At 35.1% G+C, this 18,987-nt stretch overlaps 2 protein-coding genes across 2 annotated transcripts; one reads left to right on the forward strand and one right to left on the reverse strand.

The window, feature by feature from the left end:
- The first annotated feature begins 4,960 nt into the window (after nt 1-4,960).
- LOC110113778 (L-gulonolactone oxidase 3) lies at nt 4,961-10,277 on the forward strand. The gene is made up of 3 exons (XM_020846468.2): nt 4,961-5,629; nt 6,820-7,075; nt 9,233-10,277. The coding sequence occupies exons 1-3, from the start codon at nt 4,961-4,963 to the stop codon at nt 10,051-10,053; spliced, it is 1,746 nt and encodes a 581-aa protein (XP_020702127.2). The 3' UTR covers nt 10,054-10,277.
- A 1,347-nt stretch (nt 10,278-11,624) lies between these two features.
- Nucleotides 11,625-18,783, reverse strand: LOC110113779. Its single transcript, XM_020846469.2, has 4 exons — nt 18,392-18,783; nt 15,803-16,247; nt 15,413-15,528; nt 11,625-12,130 (listed from the first exon to the last, which is right to left on the reverse strand). Exons 1-4 carry the CDS (start codon nt 18,711-18,713, stop codon nt 11,709-11,711), a joined length of 1,305 nt encoding a protein of 434 aa, XP_020702128.1. The 5' UTR covers nt 18,714-18,783; the 3' UTR covers nt 11,625-11,708.
- Between the last annotated feature and the right edge of the window lie 204 nt (nt 18,784-18,987).

Genomic DNA, 18,987 nt, shown 5'->3' on the forward strand with positions numbered 1-18,987 from the left:
AGACGCTCAGTTTGACTATAAGTTTGCTTAAATCAGAGTTCAGGTGCTCCCGGATTTAATTTTTGAAGTTTCCGACTTGATTTTTGCCTCGAGATTCGTGTCCGATCAAAATAATTTTTGCATGACGTATCAATGTTGATCCTATTATGATTATAATAGGTTATATAGTTTGTGGCGGGTGGCTCGTGGCAGAGATAATAGTAAGTTATGGGCTAAGTTTTAATAAAAAAATATTTATTGGAAAACCTAAGTTCATTATAATCAATCTTTCTTATGTTTTATGCTTTTAGGGATTTGAGGAATTTTGGCCAAATGAACTCAAGGCCCAGTGAAAATCTTTTCAAATCTTGCATATTAACTTCTGCACATATATTATCAAAAACACCACGTATAATTACACACCATGGGCTTATGGCGTCGACAACAATAATTTGATGCCCATTCCTTCTAATGGTGGCCTTATCCAATATGCATTCACCTAATCCCCTCCATTCTATAGGGTTCCCTTCTAGCTAGAGATATGATACCATGATGAAATTCATGAACTAGATGAGGAAAGCAGAGAGAGGAGAACGGGACGAACAGGAAAGAAATCTTAGAATTGATTATACAATCTTGTCTTTACAGAAGTATATTAGGCTACAATACATAACGTACAAAGCTTAGAGATACACGTGTACAACCTTAATTGGTCAGCAAGAATGATTAATGATTTGAATTTATTTATCTATTCTAACAAAAATGAGTTAACAAATCAACTTTGGGTCTAACCCAAAATGAACATGATCTAAATCCACTCGATCTGAACTTTATTGTTTAATAAATGGGCCAAAAAGGTGCTCCTGAACTCAAACCGGCTAGCAATCGAAATGACACAAACATGCCCTGATAACTCTTTTTAATTAAAAATAATAATTTGTCAAACTATAAACTTTTGATTAATTGATAAATAATAAGAAGAACATACACACATAAACAAAATTAATGAAAAAATGGTCAATATAAGGTCACTATTGGGTTCACGGGTCTATGAGCCCTACTCGCAATATTAATTTTATTTTATTTATCTAGCCGAAATTGATTTGTTGATGTACTAAAGTAGATATTCATGTTTGAATTGTTTTTTTCAGATCCTGTGCAATCCCATTCAAAATTTTAAAATTTATACTAAAAATTGCTTTAAGATGCGATAAAAAAGTTATCCAAGCCTGCTTGCTTGTATTTTTGGCCCAAATGCCCAATCGCCCCAGCTGCTGGCACGCACAGTTCCAAAATCAAGCTCAGATATCTTGAAATTCTTATTCTCCATTGAAACAAATAATAATACATAAATAAAAAATAAAATTTCTTTTCTTTTTTTAAAAATATACCTTGAATGAAAATAATTTAATTCCGTGATTTTCGATATTTTTATATTAAAGATCTCTCAGTTGGTCAAACTTTATAATGCAATTACATATACTTTTGGCTTCTAGCTATAGCCACGGCTTGATGGAGAATCAGCTGCCCGTTTTGACGAGCACGATTCGTTAGATTCCAAGGTTTAGTTTGGAATAATTTTTTTATTGTTTTATTTTTTAGATGATAATAAAAAATTTATTTAACTCTTATTTTTTATTATTTTTTTAAAAAAATTTATGCTAAGAAACTACTTTTTATAATTAAAAAAAATTATTTTCACTACAACAATTTTATAACCATCTTTACAAAAAGTTGCGGCCATCAGAAACGAATCATAAGCTATTTGTGTGTTATACATTAACCTTATTAATAAAAGTAAACACAAATTAAGAGAGAAGTTGACATATATTTCCCGGCAATATGGGACTCGATGAAGATGAAGGGATAGGAAGACCTGTTTTATATTTACAGAAAGAAGCATAAATATACAATAAATACAATTGAAGCAGAAAAGAAACTATCTTTAATTGAAGTTCAAATAATTAATACATCCAAATAACAAAATTTTGATACAAGTCAAAAGGAATATAGATAGAACCAAAAAGCAGGAAAGAAACTACCGAACCCTTAGAACAAATACATAAACATAATAAACTACTACAAAATAATAAATACCAAAAATAATCTACCGCTGGTAACCCTACTCATTAGGTGGAGATCCAGCAAACAAGCTTGCAGGACCTACTGAAAAAGACAATGGATGAGTTTGATGATAAATCAAACTCAACAAGTCTCTTATCTATCAAAGCATAAACAATAAAAGAATGAGACATGTAGTATGAACAACCAAAAGAGGAGAGTAGTAATTTATAATCAATATATCAAAAACCATCATAAGATATGCTATGTTTTCTACATCTTTTAATATGCTTGTATATATGTTAAATACCTATTGCTGTCAAATTATTTTAATGGTTGCAAATGCACTACACTAGGTATTCATGTACCTCACAATGACCTATGACTCTATAAGTCATATCCTGTTTCCAATTCATATCCTCTTAATTTTTCTTAGATTTAGCATAAATTTTTATTGTCAATTCATAATATACTCACCATCGGGAAGGTAAATACCATCCTAAAAAAATCTAGTGATTTTCTATAGAGTTGCCACTATGGGGCCCATCGACCCCGTCTAACAAAAAATTCAATAGGGTTATAACAACATACACATAATCATACCGTCCAAATGCTATTACAAATAATTAACACGTGTTATATAATTCAACATAACAATTACAATTTATATAATCAACATGATTTATAACAGGAGTATCAATTACTGTAATAAACAAAACTAATGTGATTTGTCAATATAATATTTATTGCATTCAATCAATATCATGCATGAAAATATAAATTTGATATACATGAGATTATACATAAATAAATCAATAATATTCTATTTATGAAACTTCTAATTCATTATGAACAAATGTGTAAAAATAATAGAAATCTACAATGACATAACCGTCCACTAAACATTGAAAAATCTAACAATAGAACTAAGAATAACGCTCATAACTATGAAAGGGGCGTTTATTCTATAAATAAATAATAGTTATTCACCGTGGTTGCTACAAACTTTGACCTTGAAAGCTGCTTGCTCGACTCCACCATGCGATTGGAGGGAGAGACGATGGGCGAGGGCGTTCGACTTGCTTGGCTTCGGTTCGGCTCGTGTGCATAAAGAAGCGGGGCAGCTTTTGCTTGTGCGTGCGGAAGAAATCCCAGACCTGGTGAGTAGCCGATTCGGGTTATACCAAAAGCAAGGAGATTTCACTACATTGTTGTTAACAAATTTAAAGTGATGTAATTTTAGTCAGTCATCATATGTCTTAATGTATCAAAGCTCATTCATTAAACTCCTATTTATAACCTTTTTTTTTTTTTTTGGAAAATTTAGGGGCAAAAAGCCCTTCTATTACTTGAAAAGTAAAAAAACAATTACAAGTAAAGAAGAAAAATAAATGAAAAACAGCCCAACATAAGAAAAATTATAAAAAACTTATGTGGGCAAAAGAAACCACAACTATACCACCCTAATTATCCAAAAAATTGAAGTACTAAAATGTGGTAGTAGATGCAACGCATCTAGGACTCAGGCTGCTGACCATATAAGGATACTCGAGAGGCTCGTAGAAACGAAGATCCCCTGGTTGCCGAAGAAAGACCGTCCAAGGGTAAAGAGGACCAGCAGCTATCATCATTGTCCTCAAAACTTGAAGTCAAAAGTTGATGGGAAATAAACGGATGGATCTAAACAATATAAATAAAATTATATAATAAGACAAAAAAAAAAAATACTTATTATAAAAATGAACAAATTTAGGCAGCTTGTAATTGTCTATTTACATAAAGAACTATTAATGATCTCTCAGCCTGGTCCTTGAGGAGAACTTTGGTTGTCTTCGGTGAAGTCATTACATATTTGGCAAGTCTTTTACAGGATTGCGAGATGCTATGCTATGTTTTCCTTCAATTAGATTATTAACCTCCCTTCCTAGTTTTTTATGTTTCATTGCCAAGAAGAAAAAAATTATTTATCTTCCAGGTTGTTGAATGGTAGATAAGCGTGATTATAATCCCTGGCACACCTACAGCTTTATTTAGAGCATGGTAAGGAAAATATATGATATCCTGAACAAAAAGCATTGAAGCTGCTAGATAGTGTCAGGTGGTGTTCCCTCCAGCAGGCTTGCTCTCAGCTCCACTTGGGTCAAACTGATAGCCTCCATATTAAGGTAGCACCCAGGATTTGGTTTAAGTAGGATTTACAAAATCCGTTAAATTTGAATTTTGAAAATCCTGATGGGCATAAATCCTGAAAACTGTTTGATAACATTAATGATAAATTCTATTAAATCTCGTGTAACTGTTTGACGAATTTCAGGCAAATTTAAGAGCTTTAAGCCTGCTTTGATGAATTTTATATGAGAAAATTTCAAAATAATTTTTTTTGGGAAAATATATCAATTCTTTAATTTGTATTAATTCAAACAATTAAGGCTTTTTTAAAATGATTTAATTTTAAATATTTGCATATTTTGAATTATATTTATTTTATAAACATTCAATAAAACAGTCTCTCAATCTATTTGAAACTAGATTTGAAATTCATTATGTTAAAAAAAAGTAGGGGATTTACATACATACAATTTTATACAATATTATTTACACATTTAATATTCAAAATTTAAATATTTCATGCAATTATTTATAGATCAAATATAAATACAAGAAATAAAATATTAAAGTTTATAAGATTATAAGCATGATTAAAATGAAATATAAAAAATTAAAAATGACATATTTGTTATTAAAATTATCTCTGAATGATAAGCATCGAATATTAAATTTTTAAATGTTTGGTATATAAATCCCCTAAAAATTTTAGTAAGACTGTTTTGATCTTTTTTGTTCAATTTTGTTCATATTTGATTTCCTTTAAAGCCTCATAAAATCAACAGTACCATCACAAACACCATCATTCACCAAAATGCCATACCGCCTCCTCCACCTCCTCTTCCTTTTCCACCGTCTCATCTCCCCAACCCTTTCCCTTCCCCCAGCGCCACCCGTCCATTGCAACTCCACCGCCAACCACTGCACAATCTCCAACGCCTACGGCGCCTGGAACGACCGCAGCCCCTGCCCCGTCCCCTCCGTCGTCTACCCTTCCACAGAAGAAGAACTACTCTCCGCCGTCGCCTCCGCCCAACGCCTCAACCTCAAAGTCAAGGTCGTTAGCGGCTACTCCCACACAATTCCCAAATTAGTCTGCCCGCCGCCCACCGGCTCTCTGCTCATCAGCACTGCTAAGTATAGCTCCCGAGTGGCGGTAGACTCGGTGCGGAACACGGTGACGGTTGATGCTGGGGTGGGGTTGCGGGATGTCGTCGACGCGGCGGAGGCGGCGGGGCTTAGCCTTCCGGCGGCGCCGTACTGGGAGGGAGTGAGCATTGCGGGTTTGATTAGCACGGGATCGCATGGGAGCTCGTGGTGGGGGAAAGGTGGAGCTGTTCATGAGTATGTTGTGGCGATGCGCTTAGTTGTGCCGGCGGCGGCGGATGAGGGTTTCGCCAAGGTAGTGGAGATTGATGGGAGTGAGCCGGAACTCTTTAATGGGGCTAGGGTTTCGATGGGGCTCCTCGGAGCGATTTCCAAGGTTGGTCCTTATTATTTTTGTGGCAGTAGTTATTCGTATATGAATAGGGGGAGATTATTACCGTAACTCCCGTAGGTAATAATTTCTCATGAATGAGAGCTAAGGGAAGAATAGAAATAATTCAAATGTATATGGAAAATAAGAAAAAAATTAAAATGTACAAATTTTATTTTATTTTATTAAAAATCTCTATTGGAAAAAAAACTTACCCAAAAAAAATTTATTTTCTTAGGATGAAAACTAGTATTCTTATCCTTAATTATGAGCTGAAATTTTAAAATAAAAATAAGATTGAAATGAAATAAAATTTTGTTTGTTATTATAACAAATTAACATCTCTGTCTTTTGTTTTTATTGTTTATGCCACTATTCAGAGTTTTAGTGAGTTTAGGTTTCTGGTGAATTTTCAAAAGGCAAATTGGGTTTTAGATAAGATACTACTCAAAGATTTCGCCCTCATTTTATGGAGTAATTATTGTGTCCGGACATCGAATGCGTCCATAGACCAATAACAAAGCGCCACGTCACTTGAGCGCTTGGTACCGTGCTCAATATCGCACTCGATACCGCACTCAGTACACTCGATATGCTCGGTATTTTGTCCGGACTTAATAATTTTTCTATTTTATGAGGGTTTTATGATCTAAGTTATGATTTCCTATAGGTGCAAGCCCCCCTATAGTTAATTACCGCATCTGAGAAAGAGAATTTTAGATTAAAGCTTGTCGTTAAAGTGATTACATGGGTTGTAGATCCAACGTATAATAGTAAGTTTTGATATTTTTTTTATATTATACTAATTTCAAAATTCCACTTTTTTTTTCTTCATTTACATTATTTTGAGAGAACTTTTGAAAAAAAAAAGCTCTATATTGTAATAAAAAGTTATAAAATATTCTTAAATTTAATTTAATTTAAATATAATATGAATTTTAATTATTTTTTTTATATTATATTAATTTCAAAATAAATTTTAGAGCTATCATATTTATTTTATTTTAAATAGTTAAAATTTTATTAGAATATTTTGAACCAAAAATTTTCCGGGAACCTTTCATATTTATTTATTTTTTTCCTGCTCATTTCGATCTTACTCCAAAAAAAAAAAAAGTGGAATTTTTCCTAATTGTTTTTCTTCAGTAAAAATCTAATAATTTTGCATATATTTGACATTAAACGAAACCTTGCAGGTTACTCTGTCGCTGGAGCCTGCCTTCAAGAGAAATGTGACATACGAGTACAGATCGGATGATAAGTTTCAGGATGAGTTTACAGAGATGACGAAGCAACACGAGTTCTTTGACATCGACTGGTATCCATCGCAGCGGCTAGCTGTTTACAGGCTCGACGGCAGAGCTCCGGCGAACGCCTCCGGGGATGGCGTCAATGACTTCATTGGTTTTCAGGCTAACCCCACATTAACGTCCATGGCTGTGAGGTTTGCAGGTATGTCTCTGTTTGGTGCTGTTCTGAATGAGAAGTTACTTCAGTAATGGTTTCTAATTAGACTGATAATTTACTCATCCAAATTTTATTCAACAGATCAATAAATAATTAATGGTGAATCATTATTTTATTACTTATATTTTTACCATCTTTTGCTTTAATGCCTATATTAATGTCAATTGAAACAATTAAATCTATATAAATTGAAATCATTTTAATAGGCAATATTTGGCATTCGATGGCCTAACGTATTATACTCTATATTAGAGTTTTATATCCTCCAATGTAACTCGTGGTTCATGAATAAACAGAGCATTGTAAGACCTGAATTCGAGTATGGTGGTTTAAAGAAGGCTAATAAATATTTGGGTGTTATTCACAAAATTTATATTGTCCATCAAAGTATGATGGGGAGAAGTAAAATTACACAACGAAACAGATAAGAAATAAAAAATTGCAATGGAAAGAAAAGAACACCAAGATTTAACGTGAAAAAATTTAAAATTGGGAAAAAATCACGGAACCAGACAACAGAAAGAAATTAGGGGTGTCAATATTTGACCCTACCCGAAAAATTTGAGTTCGGGTCAACCCGTTTCCAGACGGCTCTCTCCTTGCCTCACCTCATGCCCGGACTTCGCATAGCGCTATCCCACACTCGTCTCATAGCCCTTGTGTCTGAACTCAGCAGTACGCAACTTCGATTCCAGACTGCTAGACCGGCTCCGCGTTTGGACGCTTACCTCGCGTTTGGACTCCGCAGTTCGCATCCAGACGACCCAGAACAACACGGTGCTCGACTCATAGGCCGCTCACCTCACTTCCGAACTCTGCAGTTCAGGACCTCGTGCTCGCCTTGCTTGCACAATGTTCGTGTACGATTTCACAGGTTGGGTGGAGTCAACCTCGGGGTCAAGTTCGGGTCTGAATTTCTGACCCGTTTATAAAACCCGTGTCTAGTTCGGGTCAACTCGATTAGACCTGGGTTAACTTCGGGTTCGACCCGAATCTCACCCAAAAATTGATTTTGACACCCCTACAAGAAATCCACTATGATAGGAGAAATATTACAGTTCTCTCTTCTCTCTAGTACTATTCTTACACAAGAACAAATTAAGAGATACTCAACAACTACCAAGGGACAACTCTTAATGAAAAAACGGGAAAGAAAATTGCTCTTCTGCCTCGCAACGCCCGGCGCTAAGTTGGAGCGCCGCGACACTCAATTCTCAATCTCCTGTCTTTATGACAGCGTTGCAATGCTCTGCTTTGTCTTTTCCCATCAAAATATGTAGTGTAAGGCGCTTGTGTACACAACGTCGGGGGTTGTATGGAGAAAAAAAAATTATCAGGGGTTGTATGGGGAAAAAAATTTTGGGTGCCAAGGAGAACCCCCCCCTACAACCCTCCAACGAGCTCAACAGACTGAATTTAGGATTAAGACATTAATATAGCATAATTTATCAACACAATTAGATTCCATGCAAAACTAACAAAATCATCTTGGTCTTAGACATGGCATGATTCTTTTTTTTTTTCCAAGCATTTAGAGTTGTTCTCACACGGCGTCTCGCAAGGTTAATTGGAACGCAACTCTTCATCAGATCTTTCTATTACGTTTCTCTCAGGAATGCTTAACAGTACTAAAGTTCATGTTCAATTACTAGCGTCTACAATATTAATCACCATTTCCACTAGCCTTCGAGCATTGTGAAGCAAAAGTTTGACACTTATTCATATATTATGCTTCATTTCTCTTATGATTGTAGTCTGCACTACCCCAAAGCTCTACAGCTCTATCTATATGCCTGTCTACTCGCTATTATGAACCTGATTATTTTTGTTTTAGATGTAGGTATTAAAATAAAAGATTTGATTATTATTATTATTATTTTGAATAAATTTATTAAAATAATTTTGAACAATCAGATTCAATATTATTGTGAATAAAGTTGCAAAAAAATAATTAGATTCATATTTTGGACTAAGAAAATTTTAGTCAATAAGATAAAAAATAATTTGTGCTCTGACCTTCAAGCAATTCATCAAAACTCTGTAGTTGTCACTAACATATATAGATTACTGATGGAAATCGTAGCCAATCCTACACTCCTGCAACCAAAATGTTCACCATATATTTCAGCTTCCGTTATGCAGAGAAAGCCCTGGAGGAATCAAAGAACGTGAAGGGCAAATGCGGCATGGCCGCCACCGTTCTGGCAGCAAAGAAACTAGCCGCCAACGGTCTCAAAAACGACGACTTCATCTTCTCTGGCTACCCCGTCATTGGCCGTCAGAGCAAAATCCAAACTTCCGGTTCCTGCCTCCATTCCTCACCATCAAACCCACTCGCCATGTGCTCATGGGATCCCAGAATCAAAGGCCTCTTCTTCTACGAAACAACCGCCATTTTCACCGCTTCCAACTTCAAAAACTTCGTCCTCGACGTCAAGAAGCTAAGAGACCTCAACCCCCAAAACTTCTGCGGCGTTGATGTCTACAACGGCTTCCTTATCAGATTCATCAAAGCTTCATCTGCGTATCTGGGCCAAGCTGAGGACTCCGTCGTCGTCGACTTCAACTATTACAGAGCTGATGAGCCTTCGACTCCAAGGCTGAATCAGGATGTCTGGGAGGAAGTGGAGCAGATGGCTTTCTTCAAGCATGGCGCGAGGCCGCATTGGGGGAAGAACAGGAAAGTTGCTTTCTTTGGTGTGCAGGAGAAGTATCATGATCAAATGAGCAAGTTTAATGCGTTGAAGAAGAAGTTGGATCCCATGGGAATGTTTAGTAGTGAGTGGTCGGATGAGATACTTTTGGGGAGGAAGGCTGGGAAGAAAGATGGTTGTGCTTTAGAAGGAGAGTGTATTTGTTCGGAAGATAGGCATTGCAGTCCGAGTAATGGATATTTCTGCAAGTCTGGGCTTGTTTATCGAGAGGCGAAGGTGTGCAGGTTTTTGAGTTCATCTGCGTCCTGATTTTGTTTTAAGTGTTTGTGACTTTATGAGATGGATTATGAGATTGCATTCCATTAATGGCTTCTTGGTCTTTAACATTCTTTGGTAAAGAATTGATTGTTTTATGCCAAGTTTTTTATGTCTAAATTTGGTTTTGATTATGTTATCAGACATGTTAGTAGTGGCAATTATATCACCTCATCTTAGTTTTTGTGTTTTTGACATTTTTGATAATTTTAATTGGGGGATTCACATAAAAAAAAACACTTAAAATTATTATAATTATTTATATATAACATCCAAATGCATATGATTAAGAAAATTTTATAAATAATCTCCCATTCATAGATAAAAAAACAACCTATATTTTTTTTTTCTTGCATCTAACATTTGAGCAAAACCTGCCAGTGCTTAAGAAACAATAAGCAAGTCATCCCAAACAAAACCTTAATATAAATTAGTGTTAATTGAACCAAGCAAGGTCGTCGACATCCACTTCTCAGCTTGGTTGAAGATGGTTCAATGTTTTGCGAGTTATCAGATCCAATTCAGATCCACTATATGGCTTGATGAATTTGACTCAAAGCAGTAAGGGTCTACACGCCTAACAATTGCTTCAACGAAGAGTGCACATTTAAGGAACAGGACTGAGGTTTCAAACAATGAAGATGAATATTTGTTAAAATAATGCAGTGCTTTTTTCTAAGACTTCCAATTACCTAAATGTTAACGTTCCCAACTAAGCAAGAACATTGCCCATGATTCATAAGTCAGATCTGAAAAAAATAATAGAACACAAGGAGAGAAGGAATCTACTAGACATCATAGCTTACAATGTTTCAAAATGAAAATGAATGAACATAGAAACAAATACATAAAGAACATAACTTTGCGTCCAAAAATTGCTATAACGAATACATAAATACAAAGAAAAGCTAAAACTGTAATTCACAATTCTAAAGAAATTTCACAAAGGCTTAACCCACAACAAGAACAACATCAAGCCTTTGTCCCACTATGTGGGGTCGGCTACATGAATCCTTTTTTCTATTGTGTCCTATTAAAAGTCAAATTCTCGTTTAAATATCATAAAGAAAGATCATTTCTAATATTTTCTAACCAAGTCTTTTTATGTCTACCTCTACCTTTCTTAACATAAGTCAGATCTAATACCTCTACTTTCCTAACTGGGTTATTGGAAGGCAACCGTTTTATGTGACCAAACAATCTAAGCGACTCTCTCTAATCTTATCTTCCACTGGCGCTATTCCAACCTTTTCACGTATATGCTCATTTCGTATCCTATCTCTAAGAGTAAAGTCAATCATCCACCTAAGCATCCTCATCTTTGCAACACTTGACTTAGTATTATCCTTCTCTTTTAATGGCCAACATTCGGTACCTTAAAGCATTGTAGGTCTCTCCACCATCTTATATAATTTTACCTTAAGTAGGAGGGGGACTTTTCTATCACACAACAAGCCCGATGCATTCCTCCACTTCAACTATCCAACTTGAATTATGCTGATCAAATAGAGCCTTAACCCACAATAATAATAAAAAAAAAAATACTAGAAAGAAAAAAGATAAAATGAGCAATGAAACATGTTAATAGACTGAACAAGCTCTAGATTCATCGTGAACAATAAAACGAGCTGAAATTTTTTCTACAACAACTAGGAATCAGAAGTAGATATTTGAACATATACCATCTGTGTATAGCCATTGAACACAGAAGTTTCAAGTCTAGACAGGCCTAACCTTCGAAATAAACCAAACCTTCCATCTTCAATGATAGGATCAGGTACACGGGCAGGATCATATCTTGTTTGGTGGGTTAAGGAGGGGCCAGCTACCGGTGGCAGCTCCCAATATATATCTAACACAGACTCCACAAATCTACTGTTCTGAAAATGTTCTGCATAAGTAATTGCCTTGTTGCTGTGGTTAAAATCATCTCTCATGTTCCCACGAACACCCCACCAAGCTTCCCCCTCACCACATAATTCATCTATGTCAACAGCCTTCTCCCAAAGCATTTTCCTTTTTCGCCTTACCCTTGCTTCATCGCTGTCCCTAAAGCAACTATGTCCACCACCTGCAGAGGAACCAACAAAATTCAATTGGGGAAAACCATAAAAATGCTCAATAGTCCTTGAGAAATTAATCATGCCATAGTCATGTCAATATAATAGATAAAATCAGCACCACAGGTAAATCTTTATAGTAGAGAGTTATGGAGAGATAAATTCAATTGGTGGAAGTTCTTAGATCACATTCGATATAAAGCTTTAGTAGCACCTTTGCTATGAAGACAAGCTTTCAAGAGAGTTGATGGTAGCACAAAGTGGTCCCCATCGACTAGCTCTGCTAGGGTTTGTCCTAGCAGCGGCAGTGTGGATTTTCCTAAAGATCTTTTCATACTTCACTTTCTTCTTTAGATATTTAACATGTTGATTTTGTTGTATCGGCCTCTTACTCCTTTGCTCAATGACGGTGCCCTCAAGATTGGTGTCTAGTCTTTTCATTTCTTGCTTTGGAGTTGTCAAAGCATCTTCTATGGTGTGGCCTCATTAGATGACTTCATCTGTTCTCTCTTAGGTGATCCCTCTTCAAATCTAGTACCAGCTACATAAAAGACAAATGTCCATGTTGTTCATAATATGGAGTGAGGCTCTTCTTTCATTAAAAAAAAAAAAATCCTAAATCTTTTTTGAAAGCTTTTTCTTGTAATATAGATCCAGCTTTGTTGATATGAATCAAAGGTATACTACAATGGTAAAAATTGTATAGATTTCATGAACAAAGAAATTGCTGCCTCGGTTAAGCCCTTTGAGTTTGCACTAGTAGAAAATTTTTTAAGGAAATTTTTCATTGCACTCATATTTTCAAGCTCAATCATTATCAAATTCTTAGACTTTGAGAATATAATTGTAAGAGTTAAGAAAGAAAAAGATTATTCTCAATTATTTTCTTGAAGTCATGATTTTAGTTTTCCTATGAGAAAATTTAAATTTTGGGAGAGAGTTATGGACCATAGGTTACGACTAATGTTTTTCAAAATCAATTTGGATTCATGTCGGATAGGTCTACTATGGAAGCTATTCATTTATTGAGAGGGTTGATGGAGAAGTTTAGAGAGAATAAGGAAGATCTACATATGATATTTATTGATTTAGATAAAGCATATAATAAAGTTTCAAGATAAGTGCTATGGAGAGTTCTAGAAGAGAAAGAGGTTAATAATGCTTATACTCAAGTCATTAGGGATATATTTGTGGGAGCTATTACTTGTGTTCAAACACAAGGTGGTTTGACCAAGTATTTTCCTATTTTTGTTGGATTACATCAAGGATCAACCTTAAGCCCTTATCTTTTTTGCTTTAGTCATGGATGTTCTTACTAGACATTTGCAAGATGATGTACCCTGGTGTATGCTTTTTTGCTAATGATATTCTTCTTGTTGATAAGATTAGAGAGGAAGTTGAAGGTAAACTCAAATTATGGAGGTCAACCTTATAGTCGAAAGGTTTCGTTTGAGTAGATCTAAAACCGAATACATGGGGGGGGGGGGGGGTTGTGACTTAGAGCGATCAAGTCATTAATAAGTGCACTTGTTTTAGATATCTTGGGTCTATTGTTCAAAGTGATGGTGAAATAGATGGGAATATTATTAGTAGAATTCAAGTTTGATGGTTGGAATGGAGGAATGCTTCGAGTTTGTTGCGTGATAGAAAAGTAACACTCAAACTTTAGGAAAAATTTTATAAGATGGTGATAAGACATGCAATGCTTTATGACACAGAATGTTGTCCATTAAAAGAGAAACATAATATTAAGTTGTGTTGCTGAGATGAGGATGCTAAGGTGGATGAGTGGATTTACTCCTATAGATAGGATTCAAAATGAGCATATCCGTGAAAAGGTTGGAGTAGCTCCAGTGATAGATAAGATTAGAGAGAGTCGCCTTAGATTGTTTGGTCATGTAAAACAGCGGCCTTCCAATGACTCTGTTAGGAGAGTAAATGTATTAGATTTGGCCTATGTTAAGAAAGGTAGAGGTAGACCTAAAAAGACTTGGTTAGAAAATATTAGAAATGACCTTTCTTTATTAGATTTAAATGAGAATTTGATTCTTAACACGACACAATGGAGAAAAAGGATTCGTGTAGCCAACCCCACGTAGTGGGATAAAGGCTTGATGTCATTGTTGTTGTTGTTGTTGTATGATAAAATTTAAACATACCTCAAAGTTTAACTCTAAACAAGATTCAACAAGTGCTCCTGTGTGCTCCTGTTTGGATCTTTTCGTTGTATCCTTGTTCATTTAATTAACTATAAAGTCCTTCATTCATTGGGTGCTATTTTTGGTGAAACATTACTTGCTGATTTTGATATGACCAGATTATCAAGATCATCCACAAATAAAGGTTTAGTTTAAATTGATGTTACCAAAAACTAGATATTTAGATTTGTTATGAGGTGATTTAGCAAGAAGTTATGTTTGAGGATATTTCTTTGTATTTCTTTAAAATGTTATATGTACATAATCATGATTCTTGTATTTATCCTGCACCCAAACTATAGGAAACCTGTCCCCTAAAAAGGGTGTAGAGCTAGTTTTTGCTTCCATATCTCCTATAGAACATCTTCCTTTGACCTCTGGCAATCCTATCGAAGAAGATGCTAAAGCTTAGAAAGCTTTCATTTGTTGGGGAGGAGTTTACTCCACTTCTAATTTTGCACGTAAGGGAGAGTTTCTCCATATCCAAATAAGGATCCCGTCATGAGGCCATGATTCCCATTTAAGTTGGATTAATCTACCAATCTGATCTTGAGATGAGGTAAATTGATTTCTTGAGTGGTAATACTAAATCTTCTAGGAACGTTTCTGCTGGTTTTCTAATAAAAAAGTTTATTCTTCAGTCAGCTAGTGTTTTTAATCAATAGTTCACTTGAGGTCATGCAAAAAACTATGGTTTGTAGAGTTGCACCTTCAAAGGTTTTGGCTATTGCCGCCAGGTGATTCTAGTATTCTCAGCACATAGGGATAAGCTGCTATGATCAGCTGAGCACATACAATGAGCATGATTGAAATATTTATTAAAAACTCTGAATAGAAATGAACATGTCCAACAAGTACGTACAAAGATTAAACGACTCTTGCATTAAGGAAAAAAGGTATCCAATTATAATCTAGGAACAATTTTACACATAATTATTATTAAGTTGACTGGTTGGCTGTTTATCTCAAAAGCAAAGCCAAATTGTAGCATACATATATTATTAAAAAAGCCCAATTTGCGGATTATACATTAATAATACAACTTAAAGAGTTTTTCTTAAGATAACATACATCAAAAGCATATTCACCACTTACCTCTGATATAAGATTGATCACATATCTGTCTTAAGGAATAATGATCCCCAGTGCCAGTGTCATAATTATCCTCAAATATAAGATGGCGAAAACCTGCCTTCAGGGCCTGCTTCAATCTAAACAGTCAAAATAATAGATGCTTAGGTAAAAGGCACTAGAGAAAACACATTACTGACTGTAACCATCATTCCTTTTAGAAAAGCTTTATAAACACCATAACAACAATGGAAAAGTGTCTCAAGTGACAGGAATTAGAACATCTAAACTCTTCAAAATATAGTGCAAAAACGTTTAATTTAGAATAAAGAGTACTCTCCCATCCAGAAGGTAAACTGCCACGCATATATCTAGTGAAAACCATTATAAACTGTTTATCATTGGAATTTATACCTCTTTAGTTCACTCTGGTGATCATCAAAGAAGACAAGGACCTGACTAATATCCAAAATTCCTTGCTTTTTCAGTACTTTGTCCCATTCAACACTTCCAAAATCCACAAAATTCTTCCCAGCAAAGTAAGTGCAGTTCCCATCGACATAAGCAGGTTCCTTCTTTAGATACTTCTCTGGGTGACGAGGTGAGAGAGATATGATTGGCTTATCAGGCATGGCCTGCCGTAATACCCATGTTGAATGCCCCTTGAATGCACCACTCTCAATCATCAAATCCGGCTTCAGCCAGCGCACCATAAACCAGAGTCCAAAGCTGTGGTCAAAGCCCATCCCATACATGTTATTCTTGATTGGCCGTGTCTCATAGATGGGTACAAATTCTTCTAAGCCTCTAAGCAAATCCTTGGTTGTCCATTCGACAGTCTTTCCTTGTTTTGATCTGCCTTTTGAAAATAAGAAAAAACAAAAGTGCGCCAGTATATGAATATGAATCAAATCATCAATCTATCTTACAGTAACAAAAACAACCTTAGCACAGGACCAAAAAAAAAAACTGAAAATAAGTTATGTCTACAATTTTTAATTCAATTTTTTTGAATGTTTAGGAGCAAACTTTTATTAAAAGAGAAGCATAATATTAAGTTAAGTGTTGCAAAGATGAGAATAATCAGGTGGATAAGTGGCTTTACTCTTAGAGACATAATATGAAATGAGCATATACGTGAAAACGTTGGACTAGCTCCAATGGAGGATAAGATTAGAGAGAGTCGCCTTAAATGGTTTAGTCACATAAAACGGCGGCCTTCCGATTACCAGTTAGAAAAGTAGATGTATTAGATATAGCTTATGTTAAGAAAGATAAATAAACCTAAAAAGACTTAGAAAATATTACAAATATCTTTTCTTTATTAGATTTAAATAAGAATTCGACTCTTAACAGGACATAATGGAGAAAAAGAATTCATGTAGCCGACCACACATAGTGGTAAAGGCTTGATGTTGTTGTTGCAGGAACAAACTTTTATTCTAAATTGAGATTTATTTCCGGGTGCAGGAAAAAAGTTTATTTATTGACAATCACTATAATTGGTAGAGAAATGTTGCTATAAATACATAAATATAAATACGAAAAAATTCACAAGCTCTTTTATTGTTTTCATCTATAAACAATTTGTAATCTATTATAGAGACTTGTTTTTACACACAAATTCCAATGCAGTAAAGAGCTCCTTAAAATACTTTTTGAGGGCTTGCTTGTTGAATTCTATTCATATTACTTATAGCTCTGTTTGATAAGGAGTTACAAGAGACTGTACTAAAGACAAATGGAAAATAACTATTCAAAGAATTGCATTGAGATTGGTTTCACCATTCGTTGGGTTGCGGGTTAAGAAGAAACTGAGTGAAAAAAACAAAATATTTTTTCTTGCTTTATTGATGAGAAACTAATGGGTTGTTTGGTAGCAGGGTTTAGCGTAAATCCTACCAAATGGTCAGAAAATTATTTTAAATCCTACAAAATCATAAATGTCATTTAACATCTATCATACCAAACATTTTCCAGGATTAAACTCTCATAAGATTTATAAAATCCAGATTTACACGACTACTAAATCCTAAGTCACAAACATTTGCAAGAAATATAAAAAACTTCACAAACAAACAGTGAATATTGCATCAACCAAGATAAGTAGATAATTTCTAGCATGTCCATAGCTCCTAGTATAAGGGGATAAGGCTTTGGGCAATCCAAGGTCACCCATAACTACTGGTAGAATGAGGGAGAAGAAAGAGTGAGCCAAATCTCCAAGGAGTTTCAAGCTTATTTATAGCCTACAAGTATCATTATCTCCCTAATAGCATGATAATCCTAATAAAAACCCAATAACCACAAAATATCAATTACATTGTTTATTCCCTAACATCCAACTTGAGTTATATCATACCTGTAGCCAAATAGCCCCTAAGTTGTTCTTTCCTTTCTCATTAGGGTTGGGTAGTGAATTTTTAAAGACAAATACGCATTTGTCAACAATTCTTAAGTAAATCTAATTATCTATTAATTAGGTCAGAACCAAACACCAATATAAATTTATGAAGCAAAATACATTACCATTCCCACCAACTCCTTTAAACCCAAACATACCCTGTAGGATTTTTGTACCTCAGTCCAGGCATCGTCATCTGTAGGAAACAAAGTAACGGAAAGAAATCCTGGCTATCAAAACCTATTTTCAAGCTTGCCGAAGATATGCCGTTCTCGCATGGGCTATGACAATGTGTAAAAGGGAAATTTACATACATACCACTTTATAATATCTTATTTACATATCTAACAGAGGGAAAAAACAAATGATGGATAATCTAGTTTTAGACAGTTCAAAATACTGAATGATCCAACAAAAACACGAACACAACTCATAAATCTGAAGGAATAACACTGAGAGTTCTCGCCCAACACTAGGTAGTTGAATCATAGGAAGAAAGTCGATTCCAAGCGTCTAAAGACCAAGATCTCTTAAATAAACTAATTTCAGCGAAAATCCCGCAATATTTTTACGGATAGAAAGGAAAGTAAAAGTCTTACACCAAGGAAAACCAAGGGATCCGAAATTGAAGGCGAGACCGTCGCCACCGGTGGAAAATAGAGAGGAACCAGCGTTGGAGTAGATGCAGACGGCCGGGCGGGACAAATCTAAGATGATGAGAAAGACGACGACGAGTATAAGCAGAAGTAGGGAGATTGTTAGGGGGTGCCCCATATGGAGGTTCTCTGGCCGGCAGTTAATCAGTCTAGCTGCGAATCTGCCGAGATGGAAAGTGGACTTCCGTGTCTTGGTGCCATCCTCTTCGCGGTTCTCCGGTGAACCACGAGGTGGCCTCCGCACAGCATGCATGCCTTCCTGCATCTACACCCGACTTCTCCAATCTTTCCTCATTGTTTTTATCCAGAAGTTTTTTCAGGTGCAAACGATGGCCGATTTTCTAAGAGATCATCACTTAAAATTAATTAAATATAAAAATTGTAATTAAAAAATATTTAAGAAGTAGCTTAAATGCTAAAACATTTTATTATTTTTTGTAAACATATAATTTTTTGTGTTTTATATCAAAAATACAGAAAAAAAAATTAACATTAAAAAATTCTAATAAAAAGGTTTGAGAAGGAATAAAAAATTAAAG

This window comes from Dendrobium catenatum, unplaced genomic scaffold, assembly GCF_001605985.2.
Source record: "Dendrobium catenatum unplaced genomic scaffold, ASM160598v2 fragScaff_scaffold_1117, whole genome shotgun sequence".
Classification (NCBI taxonomy): Eukaryota; Viridiplantae; Streptophyta; class Magnoliopsida; order Asparagales; family Orchidaceae; genus Dendrobium; species Dendrobium catenatum.

Bases quoted from the DNA above. Each gene is read 5' to 3' on its own strand.
- LOC110113778 (XM_020846468.2), top strand. From the start codon at position 4,961: ATGCCATACCGCCTCCTCCACCTCCTCTTCCTTTTCCACCGTCTCATC. The intron at 5,630-6,819 runs GTTGGTCCTTAT...GAAACCTTGCAG, and splicing joins TCCTCGGAGCGATTTCCAAG to GTTACTCTGTCGCTGGAGCC. The intron at 7,076-9,232 runs GTATGTCTCTGT...TCCGTTATGCAG, and splicing joins CATGGCTGTGAGGTTTGCAG to AGAAAGCCCTGGAGGAATCA.
- LOC110113779 (XM_020846469.2), bottom strand. From the start codon at position 18,713: ATGCAGGAAGGCATGCATGCTGTGCGGAGGCCACCTCGTGGTTCACCG. The intron at 16,248-18,391 runs GTAAGACTTTTA...TATTTTCAAAAG, and splicing joins ATCCCTTGGTTTTCCTTGGT to GCAGATCAAAACAAGGAAAG. The intron at 12,131-15,412 runs GTAAGTGGTGAA...GTTCCTCTGCAG, and splicing joins TGATCAATCTTATATCAGAG to GTGGTGGACATAGTTGCTTT.